General features: G+C 35.7%; 1 protein-coding gene across 8 annotated transcripts in view; it reads left to right on the top strand.

Annotated features, from left to right (window-relative positions):
• CCDC150 (coiled-coil domain containing 150) overlaps positions 1–12,239 on the top strand; it is a 78,382-nt gene that overhangs the window by 18,554 nt on the left and 47,589 nt on the right. For all 8 annotated transcript variants that reach the window (XM_072740985.1, XM_072740990.1, XM_072740988.1 and 5 more), the window contains exons 7-10: positions 268–397; positions 3,059–3,102; positions 4,342–4,434; positions 7,737–7,844. In XM_072740985.1, the coding sequence (XP_072597086.1) occupies positions 268–397; positions 3,059–3,102; positions 4,342–4,434; positions 7,737–7,844 (375 nt within the window). The remainder of the gene's footprint in view (positions 1–267; positions 398–3,058; positions 3,103–4,341; positions 4,435–7,736; positions 7,845–12,239) is intronic.

The following is a 12,239-nucleotide window of genomic DNA, read 5'->3' as shown; positions in this document are numbered from 1 at the left end:
TTCAATTCCTCGCTCAGTCTGGCCATACTTCAAGTGCTCAGCAGTTCCTTGTGACTGGTGATTGTTGTGTTGGAGAGCGCACAGAAAGTTCTGTTGGACAGCCCTGTTGAAACACTACACCTTGTTGAGATCTCTCACTGTAACATATAAACTCCCCTTCTCCCTCCCATGATGTTAAGATTGGAAAATCTGCCTTACACATGTGCTATTAGGTAGTTTGGTAAAGATCTTTACCTTACAGAAAGGAGTTTTTCTTATACATTTCAGGTGCAAATTTTGCAGCAAAATTGCATTGGCCTGCGCAGTTCTATGCAGACCACCCAAGAACTACTGGCACAAGAACAGCAGAGAAAAGGAGAGTTGGAGACTTCTATCTCACAGCTCAAGTCTGATCTAAGTATGAAAATAGATGTTAGAAATTACACTTCTGTTAGGTTTTTTTGAGATTTTGTGAAAAAACTCTTTAGATCTGAAATTCTTGAAGAGGCCACAAGGCCAAATGTAAAAACTTGTTGATGTCTCTTGTCTGTGGCACTGGGGGGAAAAAAAAAGAGAGTGTTGGTAATTAAATAGACTTCCATCCTCTTAACTGAAAACTGTTGTGTATTTAAATTCTCTCTCAGGTTCGTGGACTTGGGAACATTGGGTTTCTAGAAGTCTAGATTGAATATTGAGTAATAGAACATTAATAAGGAAATAAGGCCTTTAATACTTGCTCACCTCTTTCTAACCATTTATCAGACTCTCCCGTTCTGTTTTCAGGTTGCTAGTCTGTTGACCTGTATTTGTAGCAATGGATGGTTGTAAGTTATCTTAGAGCTTAATGTCCTCATTTTACAGATAAATAAACTGAGTCCTTACAGGTGATTGAGCTAGGAAATGGGTGAGTCTAGACTTGATCCCATGTTGTTCAGAGTTGTGGTTCTTCCAACCCATCAGCCCTTGTCCTGTTTATTCTTGTTAAAATATAATTGCGAAGCAGTTTTCAGCCAGTATCAAATATAGAGATCATAGTGCAGTGCCTCACGTGAGTAACACTTCATAGAGCTTTCACAAAATTATCTCATGTAATACACTAAACTATCCATACTTCTCAAAGTTAAAGGGAACAAATGATGACTTGAGGCCTCAGCCTGTATTTTCTGCCTTCTATGCTCTCTGGCTGTAATGAGGGCAGGGAATACCAAAAGGGAAATGAAAATTATAAAAATCATGGAGCAAAGAGTAATCTGTTCAATGTTTTTTCTTCTGCTCTTAGCAGAAAGTACTGATTTTCCTTACAGTTGTTGAGTAGTGAATTATCTTTGGAGTTCTCACTGATAATGCCCCAAGATAATTTTCCATTTTTCCTGTGATTGTGTAGCTACAAAAATACATATTTTATGGTGCTGCACATTGTCTTGTTTGGACCCTACAACCTTGTGAGAAAGATAAGAAAATATATCCTAATCTTAGAAGAATAAAAAGGTCTGTATCTAAGGACTCACAGCAAATAGGATACCTGGGACTAAAACACATATCTTTCTCTTATGCTAGTAAGTTTTTTTAATGTTACTTTTCTCATTGGATTAATGCTTTAGCTTTGAATTTTGTGAAGACTATATGGAAGACCATTTAAGAGATGAAAATTACACAACATTAACTAAAACTAACATGAGGAAAAGGAAGCCTGTCTGAATATCACCTAAATGCTTTCTATTGAATAAGACTCTTTCCATTCGTGCAATTGATTACTTTAAGGTACAAATAGTTATGCTAACTAGATTAGTAAAAGGAATGCTTCTAGACATTTGCTTTAATGAATTAAAAATGTATTTATTACCAATAAACATTTATACACCACACTAATTAAAGTGATGAGTAGGAAAAATACACCCCTTTCATTCTTTGATTACTAGAAATTTTAGAATAGATCATATAATTATCTTTTTTTATTCTTCACATATTTTCAATTAGTTTACTCTATTTGAAAAGAGTCTCGGACTTATATGTTCAGAAAATGATAGTTGTTCTGACTATATCCTACATAAAATGAGGTTTTGTGTGTTTTGTGATTTTTCTGGCTTTAGAATATTTAAGTGAAACAAAACTAATAAATCTTTAGGAATTTTTCATGAAGCTAAAACATTACTCTCAGAAAAGTTTACTTTGGGCTGCTAGTATACAATGCCAGACTGTTACCCTGCTTCTATCTTTGGTTTTATTTTCGCTCTATATACTCTCTGGGTGGTTTCAAATCTTTTTTTTCCACATAAAATCATAGTCCTGAGCTACAGATGGTATCTCACTGCCATCTAAATGTCTACATGAGGATGCCTTCAGATGCCTCACAACACTCGGTGAATATTTAAATACTGCAGCCATTTGCACTCAATCCTGCCCGGAGCCTGCTCCTGGTCCTGCATAGTCCCTGTTGAGTTGAAGTCGGCCGCACACTCCGTTGCTTCAATCCAGACACTAGATTTTCTCCTTGACTCCTCACCTATTGCCTTTACCCCACCAGCAGCTGCCAAGTCCTGACCATTCTCCTTGCTTGTTATTTCAGAAATATGTTTTCCGCCTGCATCCCCGTCGTCATTCCCATAGAGCCAGCTTTCATGGTTTTATACTTGGGTTATTGCAACAGCAATAATAATAATAATAAATAACAACAATAATAATCAACCGATCTCCTCTTCCTGTCGAGCCTCTGTTTGAGGGTTCTCTCTAACCAAAAGCTTTTGATTACGTGCCTCTCCAGTTTAAAATCCCTCAGACGCAATGAGCTTCTATGCACGGAGTCAAATATGCCATTTACTATGTGCAATTTATTATTGCACGTGACTGTGGACTATCTTCTTGGTAATTTCATGGCTTGAAAAAAAAAATTAAAAAAAAAAATTTCATGACTTGAGTTTCCAGTCTATAAAAATATGATAGAAATACTTGTATTCTCTTTATTTTCACCACATGCAGACTGGGGGAAAAAGAAAAAGCTACTCAAGGAAAAGATACTGTGTGACCAGTATCATTGTAGTAAGTTATTATTACCATAGTTATGTGGACTCTTTGTTTTTAGTTTCTAGAGATGAGCTCATTTCCAAGTTGGTTGAAGAAAATAAGGTAAGTTTTGAGGTTGTAGAGTTCAGAGATGTTCTTTCTTCTCTTCACTAAGTAATATTTCCTCACTCATGTTGGTTTACAGTTTTTCTGATTTTCCTAAAATCTTCATTAGAAAACAGTTGCAGTGTAAATGAGTTGAGTATTCAGACCTGTTGTCAATTGGGTATTAGGAAATCATTTAGGCAGGTTATTGTGGTTTGAAAAAAAGATGAATTAGCAAAAGTTAGACAAATTTGCATCTTATGCTTCTTGCAAACTAATTATTATAAAGAAAGTTTTTATACAATGTAAGAAATATTAACTCCTTTTTAGTAGTGATGGTTGTACAACAATGTGAATATACTTAATGCCACTGAACTATTAGATATTTTTAAGTAAACTATACATTTAAAAATTGTTAAAATGGTAAATTTTATGTTCTTTGTATTTTACCACAATAAAAAGTGAAAAAAAAAAAGAAATAGTATCACTTTTATATCTTAATACATTTCTTTTTTTTTTTTTTTTTTTTCTTAATACATTTCTAAGTCAATCTTAATATGTACATCCTGTTTGGAATAATTTTTCTGGGTTCTATCTCATCCTGTCATGTGTGAAGTTTAAGTCTTGAGATGTTTCTCCTGGAAAAATAGAAGAGTAGTCCTCTCTCCATAGGGAGAAGACTTGCACTTTTCCCTTCCTCATTTCAGTAACTACCTGTCAGGGAAAGCCCAATCCACAACTCACATCACTATTACCTTTCTGTCATCTTAAAGAAAACTAATTTTTTTTTGAGCAAAAATGTTTTGTTTTGCTCCACACCCAGGTATTCCTTGATGAAAACATCTTTACCTACTTAAGACTTTAAAAGATCTTTAAATGTATTTCTTTGAAATCACAAAAGATCTTATTGCCTTGGGAAAAAATGTGTATACAATATAAACTAACAAATACTCATCTTAGCGGAACTTTCTTGACTTAAGGATGCTAGTTAAATATTTACATTATGGTTATAGGCAAATTCTTTCTAGTTTGAAACTCAGTGTGAGAATATTTTTATAATTTATTTAAAAAGAGAAGTTTGGGAGTTGAAGATAGCAAGATTTTAAGAAATTCTTTACAAGGCACTTATGTATGTGTATCATTACAACTTGAGCTCATACTGACCAAAATACAGAAGAGGTATTTTCGTAGAGGTATACTATCATAGCTCTTACACATAAAAAAGGAGAGAAGTTATTAATGTTTTTGCTCTTATAGAATATGCAGATGTCTTTCAACAAGGAACATGAAGAAAATGCATATTTGAGGTCTGAAATAGTATCCCTTCATGAAACATCAGAAAAAGCACAGGTAGGTCTTATTATTTCTGTAGTTTTTAGATGTTGCCTAATTTTGTTTAAAGAATCAAGAACAAAGATCACTGCTGATTATATAAATTCATACCATCACCATAGGGTATAATTGACATGTGACGTTATATTTCAAGTGTACAACATAATGATTCAGTATTTGTGTACTTTGCAAAATGGTCACCACGATAATTCTAGTTAACATCCATCGCCATATACAGTTACAAAATTTTTTTTTCTTGTGATGAGTACTCTTAAGATTCACCTTTTAATAATTTTCAATATGTAATACAGTACTATTAACTATAGTCATCATGCTATATAGTCATCACGCTTCCCCATGACTCATTTATTTTATAACTAGAAGTTTATACCTTTTTACGTTAGTGTTTTTGTTTTCTTCAGATGACTACCCTAAAATGAAATTGCTGGATCATATGGTAGTTCTATTTTTAACTTTTTGAGAAACCTTGATGCTATTTTCCACAGGGGCAGTATCAATTTACATTCCCACCAACAGTGCACAAAGGTTCCCCTTTCTCCACATCTTCTCTAATACTTGTTATGTCTTACCTTTTTGGTAATAGCCATTCTGATAGATATAAGGTGATATCTCATTATGGTTTTGATTGGAATTTCCCTGATGATTAGTGATGTTGAACATCTTTTCATGTACCTCTATATGAGTATATAGTTGGCCATCTATATGTCTTCTTTGAAAAATATCTATTCACATCCTTGACCCAGATTTTTTTTAAGTTACTAAGTTGTGTATTTAACCCCTTATTAGGTATATATTATTAATGTATGATTGCCAGTATTTTCTCCCATTCACTAGGCTGCCTTCTCATTTTGTTGATGGTTTCCTTTGTTGTGCAGAAGCTTTTTTTTTTTTTTTTTAAGATTTTATTTATTTATTCATGTGAGACAGAGAGAGGCAGAGACATAGGGAGAGGGAGAAGCAGGCTCCCTGCAAGGAGCCCGATGCAGGACTTGATCCTGGACCCTGGGATCACACCGTGAGCAGAAGGCAGACACTCAACCACTGAGCCACCCAGGCATCCCTGTGCAGAAGCTTTTTAGTTTAATATAGTCCCACTTTTTTATTTTTGCTTTTGGTGTGAGACCAAGAAACTTATTTATGTTTTCTTCTAGGAGTTTTATGGCTTCAGGTTTTATGTTAAGTCTTTGATCCATTTTGAACTAATTTTTATGTATGGTACAAAATAGTTGTCTAGTTTCATTCTTAGCACGTCCCTGTCCAATTTTCCCAGCACCATTTGTAAAAGAAACTGTTCTTTCCCTGTCACCAAAAGCACAGGTAAATCTTTTCTTTTCTTTTCTTTTCTTTTCTTTTCTTTTCTTTTCTTTTCTTTTCTTTTCTTTTCTTTTTTTTCTTTTCTTTTTTTTAAATCTCACTTATTCATGAGAGACACAGAGAGAGAGAGAGAGAGGCAGAGACACAGGCAGAGGGAGAAGCAGGCTCCATGCAGGGAGCCTGACATGGGACTCGCTCCCGGGTCTCTAGGACCATGCCCTGGGCCGAAGGCGGGCTAAACCTCTGAGCCACCCAGGCTGCCCCAAATCTTTCCATTTCTCTGTTTTTTACATGTTATATACTTTTGTTCAATTAAAAAACCAAGAACCAAGATTGATCCTGATTGTGTAAATTCTTGCCATCACTCAAATTATTTATTTTCATAAAATCTATTTCATCTATGAAACATTATCACATTAACTACATTTCCTATTTCACTGGATTCCTATGACACACGAGGATATGAGATAGACTGCTAAATCTTGCACTAATTTACACGTTGCCTTTGTTTGCTTTATAATTTACTCACTAAATGTATAGTTTTCATCTCCACCTGTGAATTTCTAAGCAGTTCAATGCCATGGGCTTTGCTTACACTTTCTTTGTATCTTTTATAACAAACAGCACAATAGGAACATAATAAGTGCTTGCTGGCTTTTAGAGTTCTGTGTAATTTTTTTCTATGGGATGGTGGTTGTCAAATATAGTTGATGTTATTTGTGTGTGTGTGTGTGTGTGTGTGTGTAGTCAGTCTCATAGGGCCAATGAAATAGTATTAATCACTTAAATGACCTTCTTGTTAGTACAATTTGATTACTTCAATGTTGGAATCATAATATTGCTCTGCTCTCCTTATGATAAAGAAAATACAAAATAAATGTGTTATTTTATAAAGTAATAATGAAAATAACTACTACTACTTTTACTATAGCTGTAGTAATTAACACTTACCAAACCCATTCTATATTCCAGGCATAATTATAAACACCTTATTATTACTAACAAGTTGTAAGGTTCACAATAGACACTACTAGAGAAACTTACTATGCTTATATTAAAGGTAAGGAGGTTGATATACAGAGAGGTTTAATAACATAGCTAATAAATGACAAGAGTTAGAATTTGAGCTTAGGCAGTCTGGCTCCAAAGAAAATTAACTATTTCTTTTCAAGGATCAAGAGTTCACCAGGTATTCCTTAGTGAATACTTTGTACATCTGGTTATAATTTTAAAATGCCCCTGAACCTGTTCCTAACTTCTGTACTATATTACCACTTAGGCTTTCCAGATAGTTTTTGTTTCTTTACTTCTTTTTACGTTCTTGTTGACATTCTTCAGTGTTTTTTTAAATTAATTCTATAGAGTTATTTGTCCCCATCCTTAAAGAACTTATTCATTAAAAGATAAGATACTTACGGAGCCTGGGTGGCTTAGTCAGTTGAGCATCCAACTCTTGATTTCAGCTCAGGTCTTAATCTCAAGGTCATTGAGTTCAAACTCTGCATTTTTGTTTTATTTTGGAGGATCAGTCTTGTGAAATGGTAGTTATCGATATTTTGCTTTTATAGATACTATAATTGAGGGTGAAAGAGCTTAGACAATTTGTATTATTAACTAAACAACTCTGAATGGTCATTCAATTTGGGGAATGAAATTCTATAATATTGGCAAGGCATCTACGTTGTCAAGTCCATTCTGTAGCTATCTTGCTGTGTCTCACCAGTGTTCAAAACTGAACAGAAGATCAGTAAACTGCTGAATGCCTCCATTGCTCCACCAGATGAACAAATTTCTTCTTTGGATTTAGAATTACGTGGGGTGTGGACTCCAAATATTTGAAAGTATCACCTAATGAAATATCAATTGAAGATAAGTTAAATAAATTAGGTTCACATACAGAGTGAAATACTATCATTGAAAATAATGATAAGTAAAAATAATTATTTACTAGAGAGATGTTTGACTTGCTGTATATATCCTCTTAGGTTTCAAATGACCAACTGACTAGAAAGTGTTCGGAGCTGAACAGCATGCTTGAGACTCTTAGTATGGAAAATGCCAGAATTATTGCTGACCATCAAGCCATTCTGCAGGTATTAATTTAATACTAGTCAATTTCTGATAGAATCACCAAGAAAATTCCTTGGCTAAAAGATGAAGGAATGTGCATGATTAAGTAGATAAATAAAATATTTTAACAATTTCAAGAAATTTACTGAATCATTTTATTTTTTTTTATTTTATTTTTTTAAAGATTTTATTTATTTATTTATTTATGAGAGAGAGAGAGAGAGAGAGAGAGAGGCAGAGAGACAGACAGAGGGAGAAGCAGGCTCCTCGCAGGGAGCCCGATGTGGGACTCGATCCCCAGACCCAGGATCATGCCCTGAGCTGAAGACAGACATTCAACTGCTGAGCCACCCAGGCATCCCTGAATCATTTTATTTTTTGATTAGTGGTTTTCAATTTTCATCAGAGGGGTCCTTTAGGCATATACTCAGTGATTTCTTAACAGTTTCTTCTCAAATACCATTACTTTAAGAAAAGTAATTACCTGTCCCCTATACTTAGCATTTCCTCAAACATCTGTGCTTTCCCATTTTGCTAATGCCATTTCCTCTGCTGGGAATGGTCTTTACTTCATCTTCAGCTATTTGAAATTCTGTTCATTCTTTAAGACTCACATTCATCAGGAAGCTTGCTCATTCAAACCCAGAGGGGATGAATTTTCTATGTCAATTTATAGACACTAAACAGACTCTCATAATAATAGTTCTCACTTTTTTGGTGACATACCAAGCATTGTACTAAGGATTTTACATGTATTACCTCCTTTAATTCTAGCAGTCATTATGTAAAGGAATATTTATTATCCTCATTTTTATAAGTAAGGAAAATGAGGTTTAGAGAAGTAAATCAACTTGCCTGAAGTCCCCTAGCTAGTAAGGGGTAGAGTTGGATTGAAACAGAGGTCTGGAAAAAAAAAAGAAAAAGAAAAAGAAACAGAGGTCTGACTGGAAAGTCAATGTTTTTAATTGTTATAGTGCCTCTCTGTTCTGCATTCTGTGGTAGTTTATATGCATGGCTCATTTCCTGGATAATATTGTGAGCTTCCTAGAACATCGTCTTATACATTGTGAGCTTCCTAGACATCGTTTTATACATAGTGCTAACCGCTGCACATAACAGATAATTATTTTTCTTTTTTTTTTGATAATTATTTTTCATTAATTCAGCAAGAACTTAGTATTTACTTTGTTGTAGGTATGATGCTAGGTCTAGATGAGATTATAGTAGTGAACAAGATAAAATCCCAATTTTCATGGACTGACAATTTAGTAGAGTGAGTAGTGTGACATATAAGTAACACTGTCACAAACATTTTTAAACTTTGAAATGTTACACAAATGGGATTTTATTTTCTAAAGGGGTGAAGGTTTGTTTTGTGATAAAGTATTCTTAAAAGTATTTTAAAATGTTTACAAAAGTAATTGTCAATATGTACTATACTTGCAAGAGCTTTATAAACTGTAAGTAGTAGGGATCCCTGGGTGGCGCAGCGGTTTGGCGCCTGCCTTTGGCCCAGGGCGCGATCCTGGAGATCCGGGATCGAATCCCACGTCGGGCTCCCGGTGCATGGAGCCTGCTTCTCCCTCTGCCTATGTCTCTGCCTCTCTCTCTCACTGTGTTCCTATCATAAATAAATAAAAATAAAAAAAATAAAATAAAATAAACTGTAAGTAGAAGGGATGTGTCTTTTGTTCTGATGATCTGTGATCAGTGATCTTTGATGTATTATTGTAATTGTTTTGGGTTACCACAAACTATGCCCATATAAGGTGGCAAACTTAATAAATGTTGTGGGTATTCTGGCTGCTTTGGCTCTTCCCCGTATCTCTCCCTCTTCTTAGGGGTCCTATTTCCTGAGACCCAACAATATTGAAATAAGGCCAATTAACAACCCCTACAATGGTCTCTAAGTGTTCACGTGAAATGAAGTGTTTTACACCTCTTAGTATAAATCAAAAGTTAGAAATAATTAAGCTTAGTGAAGAAAGCATGTCAAAAGCCAAAACAGGCTTAAAAGGCCTACCAAAAGGTAGGCCTCTTGCACCAAACATTTAGCCAAGTTATTAATGCAAAGGAAAAGCTCTTGACGGAAATTTAAAATACTATTCCAGTGAACATGTGAATGATAAGAAAGTAAAACAGCTTTTTTTGCAGATACGGAGAAAGTTTTAGTGGTCCAGATAGATCAATCTGTAACATTCTCTTAAACCAAAGCCTAATCCAGAGTAAGACCCTAACTGTCTTCAATTCTGTGAAGGCTGAGAGAAATAAGGAAGCTGCAGAAGATAAATTGAAAGCTAGCAGAGGTTGGTTCATGAGGTTTAGAGACAGAAGCTGTCTCTAACATAAAAAGTCCAAGGTGAAGCAAGTGCTAATATAGAATCTGCAGCAAGTTTTCCAGAAGATCTAGAAGATAATTCATGAAAGTTGCTACAGTAAACAACAGATTTTCAATGTAGATAAAACAGATGCCTTTGGAAGATGCCATTTAGGATTTTTATAGCTAAAGAGGAGAAGTCAATGCCTGGCTTCAAAACAGACTTTTTTTTCCCTCCCACTCAATGTAATGGAAACTTTATTGAAGCTGCAGGGCCATGGGGCTTGGGCAGGAGGCTGCCCTATGGGTAAAGGAAAAGCTAGTGGAGGGACCTTAGTTGATCTTCTCTTGGGGCATAGGTTGTTGGTGTGGCTGCACTTCTTGCAGCAGTTGATAGTACAGGGCTGCAGGCAAGCCTAATACTTACAGCACATAATCTTGTCACAGTCATATTTGTGGGTGAGCTAGAAGAGGGAAGCCTTGATGATGCAATGATGCAGCTCCACAGACAAAGCACCAAGTATAGGGTGAACTCTTTCTGGATATTGTAGTCTCCGAGTGCAGCCATCCTCTAGCTGCTTGCCTGCAAAAATCAGATACTTCTGGTCAGGGGGATGCCCTCCTTGTCTTGGATTTGGACTTTGACATTTTTATTTTATTTTATTTTTTAGAGAGTGCAGGGGAGGGGCAGAGGGTTAAGCAGGCTCTACATTCAGCATGGAGCCCTGACACAGTGCCCAATCTCATGATCCTGAGATCATAATCTGAGTCAAAATCAAGAATCAGACACTTAACCAACTGAGCTACTCAAGTATCCCTTGGCTTTGACATGCTAAATGGTGTCACTGGGTTCAATCTACAGAGTCAGAGTGAGGGTCAGGGTCTTCACAAAAATCTACATCCCTTTGTCTGCTACTTGGCCAACTCATTGAATAGAAAGAGCCAAGCTGACCCTTTGGGACTAATGCAGCTGCTGCCTTTAAGTCGAAGCCAGTGTTCCTTGACCATTCTGAAAATCCTAGGACCCATAAGAATTATGCTAAATCTACTCTGCCTGTGCTCTATAAATGGAACAACAAAGCTTGGGAGACAGCATATCTGGTTACAACATGATTGAATATTTTAAGCCCCCTGTGGAGACCTGCTCAGAAAAAAAGATTCCTTTCAAAATATTCCTACTCATTGACCATGCCCTTGGTTACCTAAGAGTTCTGATAGAGATGGAAAAGACTAATGTTTTTCATGCCTGTTAATACAACATCTGCTCTTCAATCCATGAACCAAGGGGTAATTTCAATTTTCAAGTCTTATTATTAAGAAATCTATTTCATAAAGCTACAGCTGCTGTAGATAGTGACTACTCTGATGGATCTGGGCAAAGGAAATTTTCAACCTTTGGAAAGGATTCACCATTCTAGATGCCTTTAAAAGAACATTTGTGATTCATGGTAAGAGGCCAAAATATCAACATTCACAGGAATATGGAAGAAATGGATTTCAACCCTCATGGATGACCTTGAGGGTTTTAAGACTTCAGTGGAAGAAGTACCTGCAGATACAGTGGAAATAGCAAGAGAACTAGAATTGGAAGAGCCTGAAGATGTGCCTGAATTGATCAATCTCATGATAAAACCTGAATGAATGAAAAGTTGCTTTTTATGGAAGAGCAAAGAAGGTGGTTTCTTAAGGTGGAAACTACTCCTGGTGAAGATACTGTGATTATTGAAATGACAACAAAGAATTTAGAATATTACATAAGTTTAGTTGATAAAGCAGCAGCGGGGTTCGAGAAGATTGACTCCCATTTTGAAGGAAGTTCTACTGTGGGTAAAATGCTGTCCAAACAGCATCACATGTTACAGAGAACTAGGTCATGGGAGGGAGGGTCAGTTCATGTGGGAGACATCATTATTGTCTTATTTTAAGAAACAGCCACAATAACCCTAACCTTAAGCAGCCACCAGCCTGATAAGTCAGTAGCCATCCACATCAAGGCAAGGCCCTCCACCAGCAAAAAGATTATGATTCACTGAGAGCTCAAATGATAGCATTTTTTTAGCAATAAAGTATTTTTAAATTACGTTGGTTTTTAAGACACGGT

The sequence above is a fragment of the Vulpes vulpes genome, chromosome 16 (genome assembly GCF_048418805.1).
Source record: "Vulpes vulpes isolate BD-2025 chromosome 16, VulVul3, whole genome shotgun sequence".
NCBI lineage: Eukaryota > Metazoa > Chordata > Mammalia > Carnivora > Canidae > Vulpes > Vulpes vulpes.
This window is presented reverse-complemented; position numbering and strand designations above follow the sequence as displayed.